The 20424-nt window shown below is 42.8% G+C and overlaps 1 protein-coding gene across 1 annotated transcript; it reads right to left on the bottom strand.

The window, feature by feature from the left end:
• Positions 1 to 17268: 17268 nt before the first annotated feature.
• Positions 17269 to 18375, bottom strand: LOC120987610 (urotensin-2 receptor-like). Its single transcript, XM_040415906.1, has one exon. It carries the CDS (start codon positions 18373 to 18375, stop codon positions 17269 to 17271), a length of 1107 nt encoding a protein of 368 aa, XP_040271840.1.
• Positions 18376 to 20424: the final 2049 nt, after the last annotated feature.

The following is a 20424-nucleotide window of genomic DNA, read 5'->3' as shown; positions in this document are numbered from 1 at the left end:
CCACCCTGCAATCCAGCAGCGGTGGCCGTGCTTACACACTATAGGGAAAGGCTGGAAGTGGGCATAGGCCAACACCTTTGCCTATAGTGTGCCAGCACGGCCACCACTGCTGGATTGCAGAGTGGTCAAAACCATAGATCCGAGCAGTGTATAATGTGATGGAAAATGCTAATATGGAGAATCAGAATACGTAGTAAGTGCCTTGTATTAACTTTCTCTACATAACAAATGCCATTTGTTGAAGTGACGCAGGCCTTTTAGGTGTGCTACACTTAATAGGGTTAGGCAAAACAATGTCTTGGTGCGTGCATTGCGTGTTTCCTATGTGTGATAGGAACTGCATGCGTCTTGTTTCTGACTGACTTAAGAGCAGGATAACTTGATACAAAGATTTGTTCGCAAACAGTCGGTTGCTGCTGTATATAGGGTTCCCACCCCAGGCAATATTTTTACAAAAATTACAGCAGATAAAATGGTTTTCTCTGTGTTTACTCTTTTATTTTGTTTTCAACGCAAGCAAAGTAACATACGGCAGTGCGTGTAAACGTTTTCGGCTATGCAAAGCCTTCTTCAGACACTGTGCCGCAGTGGGTGTAGTCAGAAAAGGAAAAAGTGTAGTCACGCCAAGGGTATAGGAGCTATGCTCCAAAAACTTAAATGGGTGTAAGTTTTTGGAGCATAGCTCCTATACCCTTGGCATCACCACACTTTTTCCTTTTCTGACTACACCCACTGCGGCACAGTGTCTGAAGAAGGCTTTGCATAGCCGAAAACGTTTACACGCACTGCCGTATGTTACTTTGCTTACGTTGAAAACAAAATAAAAGAGTAAACACAGAGAGAACCCTTTTATCTGCTGTAATTTTTGTAAAAATTAAGAGCAGGATATCCATATATGTGTAAGGGTACTTTCACCCCTGAACAGCCTGCCAGATTCGTGCTTATGTGAGATTGTGGATAAACTCTGCCTGTATAATGTTCATGTTTAATTTGTATTGGAGCTGTCATTTGGCATTCCGGGCACTAGAGGCCACTGTTTTGCAGCACAAGCAGCACACTCTGGGATCTGCATATGTAAAGCAGATGATGACTCATGCTTGCTGCTTCTAAAACCAGGAAGTGCTGATCTGACATGGTGGAAGCACTGTTCTTTGAGAGACTGAATCCGATTCCATCCTGGCTTGCGGAAGTCCAGGAGTGAATGGACACGCAGAGGAAGGAGATTAGCTGTTGTCCCCTTACTGGATCCGGCTCTTTGAAAGAGAGATTGTTCCAGGAAGACAGTGTACAGCGTGTGGGCAGTTTTATTATCAAGCAAGGCCGCACGGTTGCTGAGAGGTTGGTGGCCATCCCGGGTAAGCGGCATCCTCTGGCCCAGAATGGACGCAGGTCAGTACACCTGGTTACTGATTGTATTCTACTGTGTGGCGCCTGAAGTAACAGAGACTAGCCTAGGCCTTATAGTAGTTAGATAGTTAGGGTTATATGTTTTGCTAGGCCTTACTGTACTGGACTGCGGCACAGTATTTGACTTGCAGGCTCTGCTGCGTCCGCCACCGGCTAGGTGTGTCCTCTTTAGCGGCACAGCACGACTTGCAGGCTCTGCTGTGTGCGCCATCGGGCTAGGCCTGTCCCTCGGACAGGAACGGTGACACTGGGCCTGGGGTATAACTTAGTCGGTGTATACTTATATTGTTGTGTTTTCACTATTGTTAAAGTAAAGTTTCTGTTCTTGCATATAAAGCTGGTGTCAGTGTCTGTGACTTCGCTGTATCCTGGGGAGCCCACCACAGTACACGGCTTACACTTACACTAGCCCACCGTGCCGCCGGAGGTCCGCTCCGGCCCCATTCACTATAATGGGGGCAGGCCGGAGGTCCGGCCACAGCACGGCAAACATGCCGGACAAAAACTACAGCGGACTTCCTGGGGCATGGTGGGCTAGCGTTAGCACGATTGCGGCAGGCTGTTCCCCCGCCGGAATATCCTGCCGGACCCTGTTACTGCAAGTGTGAAAGTAGCCTTAATTCTGCCACATGTATGTTTGTGCATTTTGCTATGAGTGTCTGCCATCATACGTCATCTTTAATATTTCTGTTATCACTATAAGGGCTTATGAACACGATTGTTGGATGTTTTGCAGTCTGCAAATTGCGGATCTGCAAAACATGGATACTAGGTGTGTGCATTCCACATTATGCGGAACAGAACAGCCGGCCTCTAATAGAACAGTCCTATCCTCGTCTGTAATGCCGACAATAATAGGACATGTTCTATAATTTTCCGTAACGGTCATGCGGACATACAGACACGGAATGCACATGGAGTCATTTCCGTTTTTTGCTACCCCATTGAAGTGAATGATTTCACATACAGGCCACAAAAAAAAAAAAAAAAATGGTACGGACACGGAAAAAAAAAAGTTTGTGTGCAGGAGCCCTAAGTTGGGCCCCAGAATCAGTTACACTGGTGGGCCCTAGGTACCCCAGTCCGACACTGTCAGTACCTGATCGGTTGTGGTCCGACACCCGGGATCAGGACGATATATTGGTGCATGCAAAATATTATGAAACCCACTCCTACTGCGCATGTATATAGATTTAGGGGCACACTAAATGTATATCTTTAATGAAATTGGCCTAGATGAGTCCATAACCAAGAGAACATTACCTGGATTAGGAATCAAAATTGAATGCTTCTCCCATGGAGCTTGGAAGTTGACCTATACTTTTACACTCTTCCTAAATACTCTAAATTCCCTTTGAATGTTATCATAAAGCAATGTAAACTTACAAAATTTCAAATGGTAATCTACCCAATCTTCGTAATTTACTGTACGCTGGCCATGCACATTAAATTAATGGTGGTCAAACCCACTGATGGCGAGACTGACCAACCATCTATTGTCTATGGCAGAGGTCGGGAGAACGGCATCGTCCCTTTGTATCTGCTTTTGTTCTCAGGAGAAATAACCCTTCACCAGATATGTCTTACCGCAACTTTATCCACACTCCCCACTCTGCACATATGCACACTTGGCTAAGCCAATGATGCATGTATACGGGGGAGGGGGAAGGGGTCGGGATTGATAGCAGTTGGCCAAATGACTTATGACCAGCTGACAAGGTGAGACTGAAGTGGTATTGGTTTAGGGAGCAAGACGAAAACCAATCTACATCTGGATGGCTGAGAAGGCGCAACGGCAATATTGTTTCAGATCAGCCTAATCACAGCCCTGACGTGGACAAAGCGATGAGTACTCATCAAGAAAAAAAGATGAGGCACCACAGACACTTGCAATTTTGACAGGAAATAATTTATTACCGTAATTGGGAAGCATATTTTGGCACTGTGACAGTACCTTCATCAGGCATGGGTAAAATATAACAGAGCTTTATATACAGTTAGGATAAAGGCAGTAAAACCACAAAAGCCAATCATGATCGAGGCATGAAAAAAGACTAACATAGGCTTAAAGGCTGTGTACACCTTCGGGGCATTTTATTTTTTTTTGTGATTGCGTTTCACTCATTTCCGGCCAGTGCTTTAAGTGGGCCAAAAGAGGTGCCGGTACTCTATTAGGCGCCGGTGCTCCCCCCCCCTGCACATCAGACCCCCCATCACACACATATATATTAGTTCCTCTATGTACCAGTACAGTACCCCCCCCCACCACCGCACATTCGTTCCTCTCTGTACCAGTACCCCCCTGCACATCAGACCCCCCCCCCCACTCATCACACACACACACATTAATTCCTCTCTGTACCAGTACCCCCCTGCCAGGGGGGTACTGGTACAGAGAGGAATTAATGTGTGTGTGTGTGTGATGAGGGGGGGGTCTGATGTGCAGGGGGGTACTGGTTCAGAGAGGAACGAATGTGCGGTGGTGGGGGGGGGGGGGGTACTGGTACATAGAGGAACTAATATATATGTGTGTGATGGGGGGTCTGATGTGCAGAGGGGTACTGGTACAGAGAGGCACTAATGTGTGGTGGTGGTGGGGGGGGGGTACTAGTAAAGAGAGGAACTAATGTGTGGGATGAGGGGGGGGGGGTCTGATGTGCAGGGGGGTACTGGTACAGAGAGGAACGAATGTGCGGTGGTGGGGGGGGGGTCCTGGTACATAGAGGAACTAATATATATGTGTGTGATGGGGGGGTCTGATGTGCAGGGGCCCCCTACACATCAGACCCACCCATCAGACACATATATATTAGTTCCTCTATGTACCAGTACCCCCCCCCCCCCCCCCCCCCCCACATTCGTTCCTCTCTGTACCAGTACCCCCCTGCACATCAGACCCCCCCCCCCCCCCCCCCCCTCATCACACACATTAATTCCTCTCTGTACCAGTACCCCCCTGCCAGGGGGGGGGGGGGGGTACTGGTACAGAGAGGAACTAATGTGTGTGGGGGGAGGGGGGGTGCCTGTCACTCACCAGTACTCTTCAGAAGTTGGATTCCAAAGCAAAGTCGATGTTCTTTGCTGCACCTTCCGACTCCTGACTCCAAGGAGGACCAGTCACTGGTCGCCGCACTGATCGCTCCTCAGTCACAGGCGCGCGGGAAGGAGTTGACGTCACCTAACGTGAGGTCAACTCCCTGCCTGCGCCAGCCTGAGCCGTACTCTGCAACGACCCGCCCCCCTCCACTAGCTGCCCAGCCAACGACATTAGGGAGGAGATACTGCCAGCTCTCCGCTGCGCTCCGGTACTGGAAACCCACGTACTGGGCGCACGGAGAGGTGCTGGTACTCTCCAGGGCAATTTTTGGAAGTGGCGGTACTGAGTACCGCCGCGTTCCGGCCCACTTCAAGCACTGTTTCCGGCTAAAAATAATTTTCTTAATTGGTCTTTATTAAAAATGCTCAGCTGTTTTCTGAGATACAAGGGTTAAAAAAATCAGTCTGTTTGCAGAGTCTCATTTCTCAGTCCCATCAGCTGACCGCCTGACCCCATAAACACTCACTTAAGGGCTCTTTCACATTTGCATTCTTGTCTTCCGGCATAGAGTTCCGTCGTCGGGGCTCTATGCCGGAAGAATCCTGATCAGGATTATCCTAATGCATTCTGAATGGAGAGAAATCCGTTCAAGATGCATCAGGATGTCTTCAGTTCCAGAACGGAACGTTTTTTGGCCGGAGAAAATACCGCAGCATGCTGCGCTTTTTGCTCCGGCCAAAAATCCGGAACACTTGCCGCAAGGCATTGGAAGGCATTGATCCGGATCCGGCCTTAAGCTAAACGTCGTTTCGGCGCATTGCCAGAGCCGACATTTAGCTTTTTCTGAATGGTTACCATGGCTGCCGGGACGCTAAAGTCCTGGCAGCCATGGTAAAGTGTAGCGGGGAGCGGGGGAGCAGTGTACTTACCGTCCGTGCGGCTCCCCGGGCGCTCCAGAGTGACGTCAGGGCGCCCCAAGCGCATGGATCATGTGATCGCATGGATCACGTCATCCATGCGCATGGGGCGCTCTGACGTCATTCTGGAGCGCCCGGGGAGCCGCACGGACGGTAAGTACACTGCTCCCCCGCTCCCCACTACTACTATGGCAACCAGGACTTTAATAGCGTCCTGGGTGCCATAGTAACACTGAAAGCATTTGGAAGACGGTTCCGTCTTCAAATGCTTTCAGTACACTTGCGTTGTTACGGATCCGGCGGGCACCTCCGGCAACGGAAGTGCACGCCGGATCCCAACAACGCAAGTGTGAAAGAGGCCTTAGCTAAACTCTTATCAAACTGATAAGAATATGGCATAAATGATTGTTTATGAGGTCAGGAGATCAGAGATATGGCTTCAGATAAGCCCTCACTTGATGGGACTGAGAAGTGATATTCTCCAAACGGATTTTTTTAACCTTTGTATGTCAAAAACAGCTAAACTTTTTTATTAAAGACCAATTGAAAAAAAAATATTTTTAAGCCCGAGATGTGTAGAATGCAATCACAAAAAAAATGTCCATAGCCTTTAAAATACAAACTAAAAAAAGTAATTAAAAAAATATTATAGCAAGTCTATGCATTATACAATTCCATATTATAAAAGGTAGGGTGTATATAAAGTTATCACGGTAACTAACAGCTCACTCAAACTACAGAAGTCTGGCGGGGTCAAAAAGATGAAACAAATACACACATGGTAAAAACTTCTAAAAGTAAGAAGTTAATGAAGCTAAACACCATCAAATCTAATGGACTGTGGACAGGGAACAAAAAATACGATAAAATTAGCAAAAATACTTATAAAAAAAGGTTCGAGCAGGTAGGGCCCCTAAATAATGGCAAGGGTAGTCACTGAAGATAAGGAAAATGCAGAGTTACTATATGTTTTTTTTTTAGCTCTGTACATACAAAAGAAGAGAAAGGAGCTGATATCTGTGGTGCTGGGGCTGTTAGTACATCCAGTGATATACTCAATTGTCTAACTGTAGTTATGGTCCAAGATAAGTTAAATAAGGTAAATGTGAACAAGGCTCTGGGTCCAGATGGATTACACCCAAAAGTACTTAAAGAGCTCAGTTCAGTCATTGCTGTGCCCCTGTTTATAATTTTTTAAGATTCTCTAGGTACTGGTACAGTGCCAGGTGATTGGCACAAGGCAAATGTGGTGCCCATATTCAAAAAAGGATCTAGGTCCTTCACAGGTAATTATAGACCTATAGGCTTGGAAAGTATAGTTTGTAATTTAATTGAAAACTGGCTGGAGGACCGTGTCCAGAGAGTTGTGGTCAATGATTCCTATTCAGAATGGTCCCAGGTTATAAGTGGTGACCCCAAGGTTCACTGCTGGGTCCTCTATTATTTAATTCATTTATTAATTATATTGAGGATGGGATTAATAGCACCATATCTATTTTTGCAGATGACACTAAGCTGTGTAGAACTGTACGGTCTATGGAAGATGTCCATAAACTACAAGCTGACTTGAACACTCTGAGTGATTGGGCATCAACTTGGCAAATGAGGTTCAATGTGGACAAATGTAAAGTTCTGCATCTTGGTAGTAATAATCTCTGTGCTTCATATGTCCTAGGTGATGTAACACTGGGAGAGTCACTTATAGAGAAGGATTTGGGTGTCCTTGTAGATCATATATTGAATAACAGCATACAATGTCAATCAGCTGCTTCTAAGGCCACCAGGATATTGTCATGCATTAAACGAGGCATGGACTCGCGGGGCAGTGATGTAATATTACCACTTTACAAAGCGCTGGTGCAGCCTCATCTGGAATATGCAGTCCAGTTCTGGGCACCAGTCCATAGAAAGGATGCACTGCAGCTGGAAAAAGTACAGAGGAGAGCGACTAAACTGATAAGGGGCATGGAGGGTCTCAGTTATGAAGAAAGATTAAAATAATTTAATTTATTTAGTCTTGAGAAGAGACATCTAAGGGGGGATATGATTAACCTATAGAAATATATAAATGGGCCATACAAAAAATACGGTGAAAAACTGTTCCATGTAAAATGCCCTCAAAAGACAAGGAGGCACTGCCTCCGACTGGAGAGGAAAAAGTTCAGTCTCTGGAAGCGTCAAAGCTTCTTTACTGTAAGAACTGTGAATGTGTGGAATAGACTTCCTCAGGACGTGGTCACAGCAGGAACAGTGGACAGTTTTAAAAAGGGTTTAGAAAAATTCTTAAAAGTAAATGACACTAATGCTTATGAAAATGTGTAGAAATATGAGTCTCACTTCCTTCTGGGATTCGCGTCCCCACCTATCCCTTGGTTGAACTTGATGGACTTGTCTTTTTTTAACCGTATAAACTATGTAACTATGTAAGGTGCAGTGTTATTCCATAGAAATGGAAACTATGGCAGCCTAAAGAAGGACAAAAAGGACCAAAGAGAGATAACATTGAGAAGTCTTGTAGAGAACTGGACAACGATGTTACCAGCAAGTTCACACCAATGTTTCTGGAAAATAATATTCAGAACAATTGGTGTCCTGTGTATGTATGAGATAAAAACATTATTGACAGCAAATGGAGGCAACAAATAACTATTAGGGTCTCCTGAACACATAATGTATTTGCTGCAGATTTTTTGTGCAGATTTGCGCGTGGAAAATCAACAGCGTATTACAGAACTGTCCGTGCAGATGACATTTCAACAGATCTCATCTAGACGCTGCTCGGATCTTCTGCTTGGAGACATTAGTAATGTCCAAGTGACAGTGACATACTGTATATGACTATGGCTAGTAGACGGCAACTGGTGCTAACAAACAGCCTGTGTAATAACTGCACTGTCAGATTTTAATTTTTTAAGTGAAAAAAAGGTCCTAAAAATGATTCCTTTTTGGTGGCAGATGCCTTCTTCTCTGTGTTCTGGTTCTGTGATTGGTCTGAAATGAATCACAAAAGTTTCTTTTTTTGGGGGGAAATTCATGACTTCAATTTCTTTGAAATGAATTTACCCATCTGTAATCTGTATTTTCTGAGTTTCCTCCTCAGATTTGTCTAGGACACTAGTTCTTATAGTTTCATGCAGCTTTGGACTCAAGCTCCTTGGGCCCACCAGAGGAAATTATTTTGAGGGCACACCCTCTGTGTAGACCTGACGTGAACACCCAATTTTAAGTCATTGCACATGCAGGACTTCTCATTAATAAGGCTTAATAGGATATCTGGTGGTTATAGGTTCTGTGAGGTCATCTCTCAATGAAATTGTCTTCTGCTAGACGTGAGGTGCCCTGTTCTATTAGGAATCCATTACTGTGTTAGAGCTTGGGCCACTGGAGGATCCTCTGGTACACTGGTGGACCAGTCTGACCCTGGTTTTATGTTTTAAACTTGTCCTGTCCGATCTCCAGATTTGTGCCAAAGTCTCTTGTCCCTCATGGTAGGTCATGGAAGCATCATTCCCTGAAGAGAAATATTTACTGCAGAGTCGGTAATGGAGAATTCCTGAGGTTCAGGTGTTCTTGGTTATAATGGACCTGACAAGTAAAAAAATAAAACCATAAAACACAAAAAAAAAATTAGACAGTGTGGATTAAAAATATTCTGGTCTACACTTTTCTAAAGGGGTGCATAAAGTAGAGGGCTTAACAGGCGGGCAGGGCCTTCTGCAGATTTACTTTTATTTACAAGTTCAAGTGTACGACAGCCATTAGCTGGCATAGATTTGAGTTTCCGGCACACAGGGTGCCAAAAAAGCACCTAATTTATTAGGAGGCATCTCACTCCACTGCCCCGGAGATCAAGACTGCTTGAAAAGTCTCCCCATAGTCTACAAATAATACTCTGCCACTGCTTTTTTTGTTGTTCCAACATACAGTACATTCTGTAGCTTAGCAGTAGGGACAGATGGAAAGGAGGTATGATTACAGGATCAGACGACGTAGTGTTTCTTTGTAGTCTGTTACCATGGAGACACATAGGTCTGCATAGCGCCATGGGCATGAAACAGAAGGAGATTTGTAATCAAGACTATTTGCAATTATGAACCTTTCTGAAAAGCAGACTTGATTGATCTGTGTCTACAGCTATTATTTGGTCATTGTATTGCGGTATTATTTAGGCAGTATATGGTACTGTTATTCCAAGACTGACGGATTTCTTTCCTCTATGACACTGTATGATGGTGTTAATGCTGGATATAATAGATTTATTTGTTGCCCACATGATTAAAAGGAGTTATGCAGGCATTATATATTGATAACCTATCCCGAGGATAATCGGTGGGGGTCCATGCGAGCGCTACTTCCTCTTTATGACACTGTGCGGCATCTCCCTTGCAAGTGAATGGAACGAGTACTTGTAATTACACTGCACTTCTGAGACGACTTCTAACAGCGGATTGCCGGGGTTGCCAGGTGTCATATCACCACCAATCAGATTTTGATGACCTATCCTGAGGTCATCAATATATACTGCCTGCACAACCCTTTAATTACATGAAGGACATGTATGGACACATGTATGCATGTACATAACTATGGGGTTGGAACTGTCGTGTTGTAAAACTGAGGTCCTGCATGTCTGAGGGAAACAACTCAACAGAATATGTATTGTGTGTTCTCCATGCAGGCTTGGACTGGCCCACCGGGGAGGCGGGGATTCCTTGGTGGGCCCCCAGCCTCCTGTGCCCGGAGATAAGACGGAGGAGTAATTATTTCTCTTGTTTCTCAGGAGAGATAATTATTGTAGCCACTAGGTGGCAGTATCGCACAGTGATACTGGTGTAAATTGTGCAGGAGGCCCCGCAGTATCTTTTAAACTTCCCGGGCTGCTGGCAGTGAAGGAGGAGAGAACATGTCTGGCCATCCTCCTGCCCTCCCTGCTGTCAGAAAACTGTGGTTGCTGGAGAGAAGGACTCTTCTGCGGTGCTGGGCTGATTTCTCAGGTGTGTGATAGTAGTGAGCTGTAGGAGGCTGTAAGTGGGAAATAGGGGATTTGTTTATAGTAGACACAGATCTATGAATGCATGCTGCTCTCTGCAGAGTTCAGAGTGGCATTGAGGGGGACGCTGCCCTAGGTCCCCCTAATGCCTCTGCTTTAGGTGCACCCCCATTAGTGCCCCAGCTCCAGATGCCCCCCAATGCCCCCACTCTAAATGCACCCCTAATATTGCCTCTTCTCCAGTTGCCCCCTAATACCTCTGCTCCAGGATCACCACTATTACCCTGCCTCAGCCAACCCTAATGCCTCTGCTTTAGATGCACCCCCATAAATGCCCCAGCTCCAGATGCCCCAACTCTAAATGCACCGCTAATATTGCCTCTTCTCCAGTTACCTCTGCTCCAGGATCCCCACTATTACCCTGCCTCAGGTGACCCTAATGTCTCTATTTCAGTTATGACCCTCCGTTTGTGCCCTTTGCTCACGTTGCTCCTCTAGCACCTTTGCTTGGGCTTTGTTAAAGGTTATGACCTGCTAAGGGGGTTGGACTTATGCCCGAAAAATTCTGCACAGTGCGTCATATTCTCCAGTATTGACACGTATGGTTTACATGGCGGCAGTGATGATATTCCATATTTACAGGCATCACTGCTGCCATGTAAATAGATAATGGTGGTGGAGCGGTGAAGGATTTAAAGGGGTTGTCCAGGTTTTCAAGTTATCCTCTCCACACCATAGGGCATAATTATATGATTTGTGGGGTCCGATTCTGCAACCCACAGTGATCCCAGGAACGGGTCCTGTTTCCCCTTTTTGATGGTGTGGAAGGCCACACATACACCCTGCTGCTCCATTTATTCTCTTCGGGACCACTGGAATTAGCCAGCGCTGTACTCTGCCATCTCCAGCGATCCCATAGAGAATGGATGGAGAGGCAGGGTATATGCTCCACCTGCCACTCAATCAAGAAGGGGGATCAATGGAGGCTCCAGCGTTAAGACCCCACGGATCACTTAGTTATCCCCTATCCTGTGGATGGAGGATAACTAGAAAAGTGGACACAGGCCCTTTAACAGGCAGCATTTCTATTTTAGTTTGACACATATTTTGGGCCAGATTTTTAATTTTTATAAAAAAAAAATTTTTACACCCAAAGAAAACCTCTAAGGATAGGGAATGTGAAAAGGTGAAACGGCTATGACATGACAGGTAATAAGTGTCTGATTGGTGGGGGTCTGACTGCTGGGACCCCTATGATCAAGGGAACGTGGTCTTAAGACCCTTGTGTACAATGATTGGTGGTAGGGTCGGCTACAGGTTCATGTGAGCCCTTGGGCGATAAAGTCTCAGTGGGCCCCCTTGTGGCATTTTGCACGGCGCTTACAGCAATGAAACTGCATGTATTATAGATTAAATACCTTACACAGATTATGGCTTGGTAAATGGTGTCAAGAGCAAGGATTTGGCTTTGTTTCTCATGATAGCTCTACTTGGAATAGAAAGGAACTGTACAAAAAAGATGGTTTGCATCTTTCTCTCAAAGGAACAAATGTACTCAGTGAACAACTCCAAGAATTTGCGAAAGAGTATTTAAACTAGGAAGGGGGGGGCAAAAGAGTGAAAATAAAAGAGTCCAATTGCCCCCCGAAACAATGCCAGAACAGGTCAGAAGCACAGAGGTTAAGAAATGATAAGCTCAGAGTCCTGTCTACAAATGCTCGCAGTTTAGGTAAAAAAATCAATGAACTTGGGTCAATAATGGCATCTGAGAATGTAGATTTAGTGGCTGTTACGGAGACATGGTTTAATGAAAGAAATGACTGGGACATAACCATACCAGGGTACTCTTTATACAGAAGAGACAGAGAAGGCAAGAAAGGAGGAGGAGTGGCCCTGTATGTGAAAGATAGCATTAAATCTAACTTAATACAAGTTGGTGAGGCCAACATAGAGTCAGTTTGGGTTACGTTGCAGTTTTCTAACCATGCAGTAACTCGTGTAGGTGTGATATATAGACCACCTGGTCAAGTTAAAGAACTAGATGATCTACTAGTTGAAGAAATAGCTAAAATGACAATGAAAGGAGAAGTTATCATTATGGGAGATGTCAATCTTCCAGATATAAACTGGAAAACCAAAATAGCAAGTTCTACCAGGAGTACAGATATTCTAAATTCCCTACTGGGGTTATCTCTACAACAAGTGGTTGAGGAGCCAACCTGGAGGGAGGCCATTTTGGATTTGGTATTCACAAATGGGGATTCGGTATATGATGTCATTGTAGGCGAAACCTTGGGATCTAGTGATCACCAGTCAGTGTGGTTTAATATAAGAACTGTGAAAGAGTCCCACCACACAAAAACAAAAGTTTTAGATTTTAGAAAAACAGACTTTTCAAAAATGAAATTAGTCATAAATGAGTCCTTATCAGACTGGAACGGATTACATGGAGTCCAGGAGAAATGGGACTACTTAAAAGGTGCATTATTGAAGGCAACAGAAAATTGCATTAGACTTGTCAGTAAAAGCAAAAAAAGGAGGAGACCACTGTGGTACTCAGCAGAAGTGGCCCAAATCATTAAAAATAAAAAGCTAGCATTTTGTAATTATAAAAAAAACCAGAGCAATGAAGATAAGGAAATCTACAAGATTAGGCAGAGAGAGGCCAAGCAAGTTATAAGAACTTCTAAAGCGCAGGCAGAAGAAAAACTAGCTCAGTCTATGAAAAAAGGGGATAAGACATTCTTCAGATATATAAATGAAAAAAGGAAATTAAAACAGGGAATAACTAAATTAAAAACAAAGGACGGAAGGTATGTAGAAGAGAATAAAGGGCTAGCCGACTGCCTTAATGAATACTTCTGTTCAGTTTTTACAAAAGAAAAAGAAGGAGAAGGACCTCCACTAGAAAGGATGACTAATAAATCATTTGATGCATGTATCTTTACAGAGGAAGATGTTCTAAGTTTGCTGTCTAAGGTGAAGACAAATAAGTCACAGGGGCCTGATGAGATACACCCAAAATTATTAAAAGAGCTTAGTGGTGAGCTGGCAAAACCGCTAACAGATTTATTTAACCAATCATTAGTAACAGGAGTCGTCCCGGAAGATTGGAAATTGGCAAATGTCGTGCCCATTCACAAGAAAGGTAGTAGGGAGGAATCGAGCAACTATAGACCAGTGAGTCTCACATCAATAGTAGGCAAATTAATGGAAACCCTATTAAAGGATAGGATTGTGGAACATCTACAATCCCATGGATTGCAAGATGAAAAACAACATGGGTTTACTTCAGGGAGATCATGTCAAACAAATCTTATAGATTTTTTTTGACTGGGTGACTAAAATAATGGACGGTGGAGGTGCAGTAGACATCACATATCTAGATTTTAGTAAGGCTTTTGACACTGTCCCACATAGAAGACTTATCAATAAACTGCAGTCATTGAGCATGGACTCCCATATTGTTGAGTGGATTATGCAGTGGCTGAGTGACAGACAACAGAGGGTTGTAGTCAATGGAGAACATTCAAAACAAGGTCATGTTACCAGTGGGGTTCCACAGGGATCTGTACTGGGACCAATTTTGTTTAATATCTTCATAAGTGATATTGCAAAAGGCCTCGATGGTAAGGTTTGTCTTTTTGCTGATGACACAAAGATATGTAACAGGGTTGATGTTCCTGGAGGGAAACGCCAAATGGAAAAGGATTTAGGAAAACTAGAAGAACGGTCAGAACTCTGGCAACTGAAATTTAATGTGGATAAGTGCAAGATAATGCACCTGGGGCGTAAAAACCCAAGGGCAGAATATAGAATATTTGACACAGTCCTGACCTCAGTATCTGAGGAAAGGGATTTAGGAGTAATTATTTCAGAAGACTTAAAGGTGGGAAGACAATGTAATAGAGCAGCACGAAATGCCAGCAGAATGCTTGGATGTATAGGGAGAGGTATAAGCAGTAGAAAGAGTGAAGTGCTTATGCCGCTGTACAGAACACTGGTGAGACCTCACTTGGAGTATTGTGCGCAGTACTGGAGGCCATATCTCCAGAAGGATATAGATACTCTAGAGAGAGTTCAGAGAAGAGCTACTAAACTAGTACATGGATTGCAGGATAAAACTTACCAGGAAAGGTTAAAGGACCTTAACATGTATAGCTTGGAAGAAAGAAGAGACAGAGGGGATATGATAGAAACTTTTAAATACATAAAGGGAATCAACTCGGTAAAGGAGGAGAGCATATTTAAAAGAAGAAAAACTACCATAAGAGGACACAGTTTTAAATTAGAGGGGCAAAGGTTTAAAAGTAATATCAGGAAGTATTACTTTACTGAGAGAGTAGTGGATGCATGGAATAGCCTTCCTGCAGAAGTGGTAGCTGCAAATACAGTGAAGGAGTTTAAGCATGCATGGGATAGGCATAAGGCCATCCTTCATATAAGATAGGGCCAGGGGCTATCCATAGTATTCAGTATATTGGGCAGACTAGATGGGCCAAATGGTTCTTATCTGCCGACACATTCTATGTTTCTATGTTTCTATGCTACATTGTGCCCCCGTCTGAAATGATCTAGTCTGGGGTATGATATTAATAAAGGGATCTGGTGTGGGGTCAATGGACAGGACCTTGGAAAATGATAGGAAAACACATTCAAACTTGAACTGTAAAACACTCCCAAAAAATATGGCACACAAATATCATAAGGTATAAATACATTGATGTATGCAAGTCAACTGCCATAGCATCTGGGGGCCTAACAAGAGCATATGGCAGGGCCTAATAAATTGCTTGTCAGTGTTACATTTGATACACTGCAATGTAGTTGTATTGCAACATATTATAAAAGCAATTGGAAGGCTAAAGGGACCAATAAAAAAGTTAAACCTGAAGTATACACTTAGAGCTACACCTTACAATGAAATAATGACATTTTTATCTGCCCAAACACAGCATCCTTGGCCCCATACACTTGTTTTTCATGTCAGCACTTTCCTTCCCCTGTTCTCGGCTTTAGTGCATTTTTCTAACCCTATCCCAGCATGCTTTGCTCTGTAATGCTCCACAGGGCTTGCTCCGCCTGCCACACTGTCCCCTCTGCAGTAGTAATGCCCCCTACAGTGGTGTGTTCAAGCCCTGTGAAACAAGCATGTTGGGTTTGGTTTGCAAACTAAGGCTACTTTCACAACAACTGTTTCGTTTTTCCGGTATTGAAATCCGTCATAGGGTCTCAATACCGGAAAAAAAACGCTTCCGTTTTGTCCCCATTCTTGGTCAATGGGGACAAAACGTAACTGAACAGAAGGGAACGCCCCAAAATGCATTCCGTTCGGCTCTCATACCGGAGAGCAGCACGCTGCGGTTTGCTTTCCGTCCTGGGATGCGGAGCAAGACGGATCCGTCATGACCCAAAATGCAAGTCAATGGGGACGGATCTGTTTTTTCTGACACAATAGAAAACGGATCCGTTCACCATTGACTTTCAATGGAGTTCATGGCGGATCCGTCTTGGCTATGTTAAAGATAATACAACCGGATCCGTTTATAACGGAGGCAGATGGTTGTATTATCAGTAATGGGAGCGTTTTTGCTGAACCCTGCCGGATCCAGTAAAAACGCATGTGTGAAAGTAGCCTAAGTAGGAAGCTGATGAAAACAGGAAGTTTTGCACGGAAACATCCTGACAGGATATAGTGAAGCTGAGAACTGGGGAAGGAAAGTGCCGACATGAAAAACAGGTACATGGGCCAAAAATCTGCAGTATTTGGGCAAAAAAAAAAAAAAATAAAGTCTTTTAGGATGCAGAAATGTTCTAATTTTGTTTCTTATGACTGTGTTATGAGACCCCTAACTTTTTATTTTTTCCATCAAAGTAGCCATTTGACGGCTTGTTTTAGTCTACATCTAATATACTGAAAAAAAGAGTGGCAATAAACTGCAATTCTGAAGTTGTATTTTGGGCTTTGTTTTTATGCTATTCACCATTTAGTATAACCGACTTGTTAAATATTCTGTGGGTCTATATGAATATGGAGATACCAAAACAAATAGTTTTTATGTTTTTTCACTTTTGTACAATAAAAACAATTTTTTAAAAAAGTTTTGTGTTGCTATATCCTGAGATCCAGAACTTTTTTTTTTCCATTGAGCTGTATGAGGTTTTGTTTTTTCTAAGATAAGCTGTAGGTTTTTTTTGTAGTATTTTTTACTTTTATTCTTTTTTTTATATTTTATAATACAGGTCCTTATGGTTGAAGCAATATAAAAAAAATACATATTTAGTATTGCTGTATTCATAACGTCCATGGAATTAAATGAACATGTTATAATAATTGTCAATAAATGTTATGGTATGTACCCAAAATGGTAGCAACTAAAAACAAGCTACAATTCTAGTGATAATTAGTGATGAGCGGCAGGGGTCATATTCGAATTCGCGATATTTCGCAAATATTTTGTAGAATATTCGTCAAATATTCGCAAATTCAAAAATTCACGATTTTTTTTACTCGAAAAATCGGAAAGGTAATGATTGTGTAATATGCAAATTTTTGTAGTTCGAATTTTTGAAAAAAAAAGAATATAGAGCAAAATTCGCAAACACTACTACTCCTAAAGTCAAGTATATTGCAGCCTTCTTATTGGCCCACAAGCTAGAAGCAGTGAGGGATCATGTGTACTGATAAAAAAATAAAAAATAAAAATCGAAAAAAAAAAAAATCAAAAAAATTAATTTGAATATTCGAAATTACGAATATATATAACTATATTCAAAATATTCGCGAATTTTCGAAGTACCTATATTCGCGATAAAAAAATCGAAATTCGAATATTTGTGATCAACACTAGTGATAATAGGTATAATATGTTTTTTTGCTTGACATTATTACCTCTTGTTTCTGAAGGCCTTGAAGTCTATACCTTGGCGGTGCTTACTATTATAGTCTCTGTGCACTGCTGACTCCCACCCGACACAGTTCTTTTTGCACAATTTTCAGGATATCCTGCTCCACTCTTCAGACTAAGAGATCCATGTCCTCCTTTTTGCCTGTTGCGGATATACTCTTTGTAATTTTTGGTAAGCAAAGTGTACAAGAAGGGATTGATGCAGCTGTTGCCGTAGGTGAGACATGTAACTAGATTGTTGATGTAGATTTCTGTCTGAAAAGATACCTTCAACCCCCCGTGGCTGTAGAGGGGTATCAACTGCCAGATCCAAAATGGGAGAAAGCAGGCCCAAAATGCTAGCACAATGATGAAGATCATCAGTATAACTTTTTGCTTTGGAGACCTTTGAAGCTCCTTATTTAGGAGACTTTTAGTCTGTGAGATCCAGTAGGCTCTTGCCAGTTTAATGTACAAATAGCCAATGATAACCCCCGGAGCAAGGATGCTAGTAGTCAACAACACGGTCAGGTAGACTTTATAATGTTCATCGCTCCATGTGGGTGTGCATAGTTTTCGGACGCTTCCATTGTCTAATGTCCGTTCTTCCTGATGTATCATGAGCATCATGGGTAAAGTCAGAAGAAAGGACAAGATCCAGATGGCACATGCTAGGGTTTTTCTGTAGCTTCTTGACCTTCTCACGGTATCGAAAGGCTTAGCCACAGCCATGTACCGCTCTGTGCTCATTACGGTTAAGATGAAAATGCTGGCATGCATGGTCAAAAGGTCCAAACTCAACAGGACCCTGCAGCCAATTTCTCCAAAGTACCAGTCCTTTACAAAGCTATTGTGAACAATGAATGGGATAGTGGAAAGGTACAGGAGATCCGCCAACGCCAGGTTGACTATGTGGATGTACATTGATGTGGCTGTGGTCATGGAGATGCACATTACCACTAATGTATAAAAGTTTCCAACCACTCCGATGACGCACATCAAAGACAGCAGGATCCCAATGACAGAGGTGGCAATGAGGTTATCTGAAGAGATGTCAGAGAGAGATACATGGTTTGTGAGATTGATGGAAATATTTTTGAAATGTTCACTGAACTTATTTTGATCATAAAGATCCATATTTTTTTTATCAATTGGATATCTTTGGTTGAGGTGACTGGTCTGTAGAGACCCCTCAGATTCTCATTTTATTAACTCTTGCATTGACTTTGGGTGTTTCCTCAAGGATCCAAATATAATTATTGGTCGTACACTTAAATCCAGTTCAGATATTGACCAATTTTAGTTCTTTGTTTTCATTTCATCGACCTGTAAAGAAAAAATGATAGTAGCTCATTAGCTAAAAAAATAACATTCACCCCCCTCCCCCCTCAAACAATTTAAATCAGTGCTGACTTAATTGTAGCTAAATAGCTATTCTGGGACCCAGAAGACTCCTCTATGGAAAACATTTTGCAATATTCTTTAACATCTAAAAGTTGCACAAATTGGCCGCTTGGGAACCTGGTCATGTGAGGCTCCTGCTCGAAAATCCTGATTCTGCAGATATCACATCCTTTATTGGGTTTCCGGCCTGGACTATACACGTGCAATCACTTCCTCAGCCCAACATAGGGGAGGTGCTTTGGACTGTTGGTCTCCCTCAAACATGGGCGTATCAGGTAGACTTAGGAATTTGGACATGCGCCGGGAAGAGGAAGAAGTTCTGGCTCCGTCCACAGCGCCTCCACCATTCTTGGTTGTGCAAGTGATGTCCCGTCCATAATCAAGGCCAGAAACCTGGTAAAAGATTTGACATCAGCAGAAGCAGGATTTTCGGGTGAAGAATTGCTAACAGCTTAGGCATTGACTGGAGACCAATAAAGTTGATCACCATTTAGGTATCGCCTCATCCCCCCAGGAAAGGAAATGGGAAAAGCTTTTTGTGGTAGTGGTGGCCATCTTGGCCTGTATATTCCATTGCTTGCATTGATTTATATGTCATGGATCTATATGTATGTTTGTGATATTAACCCTTTACTGTAAACCTTACCTTGTCTGCCAGGAAGGATTTTTGGGATAGTACACTGCTACAGTACATTGGATCTTCATTGTGGTACTTGTGTAGTGTTCTGTAGCAAGGGTACTTTGGACTATGGACATTTGCCCTTATTGCTATTCTGCAAAGCCTTCAACTCCCTACTTCATTGCACTTTCAAGGGTTAACTTACACTGTGATTTATGCTGTTGTGTGCACTTATACTGTTTCATATTGTTGAACTGCATTTATATGTATATTGTAATATGCCCTGTTCATTTTCACTGTTATTACACTATAGATACACTACACTGCGGAAAGGGTTAAAGCACAGCCAGCAAATACTGAGACACTTTATTACTTTCTATCTATGAAAATTTTTGGAGGGGATAAATAGACACACTGACTGTCTGGTTAGCTCTGGTGTTTATGTCTGGGAAAGCTGCTTAGCCATTCACATGTACTTGCATTGAAACTCTGTGCAAGTCTTTGACAGACTAAAATTGTAACATTGTTTCTGTTTAAGCTGTGTGTCTCCACTCCACCCCTCCAACTAGAAGGTTCTAGTTCAGCTAGAAACTATATATAAAGAGAGCAGTCAGAGCCCTAGTGTCTGCAGATAGTGACCAGTGTTTAGTAGAAGAGACTCTGCCAGTCTGATGGGAAAATAAAAGAAAAGTTATGGCTACTTTTTAATTATTTATGCATGTATATATAAGGCCTGAGCCATTGTTTTTAGGTAGCGGGTGCCCACCAACAATACACGAGGGGCATAAAAATGTGCACACCTTAACCTGGACATCTCCATTATATTGTATGGGTATCTATCTTTAGCATTGGATAGCATGCATGCTACTTTATTGGATTATATTTCTCCATTTTAGGTTTGTCTACTAGTGTGCCTTTATATTTAGGGATGTATTTTGGGTTCCTCACAGGGTCTTTATTTTATACAGTATTTTGTCCTTTGTCTTACTGTGGCTGTAATAAAGATTATTATATTTTATATCTTAGGGATGTGCTGCTTTTTGATGTAGTCTTTCTTTTCTACTGTATACTTTGATTGGACTCATCATGGGCTATTACCATTGCACTCCAACATTCTTAACCCTTTCACGTGGTGGTTTAGTGACCCTAGCTTTTTTAGTTGT

The sequence above is a fragment of the Bufo bufo genome, chromosome 1 (assembly GCF_905171765.1).
Source record: "Bufo bufo chromosome 1, aBufBuf1.1, whole genome shotgun sequence".
In the NCBI taxonomy this organism is placed as follows: domain Eukaryota; kingdom Metazoa; phylum Chordata; class Amphibia; order Anura; family Bufonidae; genus Bufo; species Bufo bufo.
Note: the sequence above shows the minus strand (reverse complement) of the source record. Positions and strands in the feature narration are given on the sequence as shown.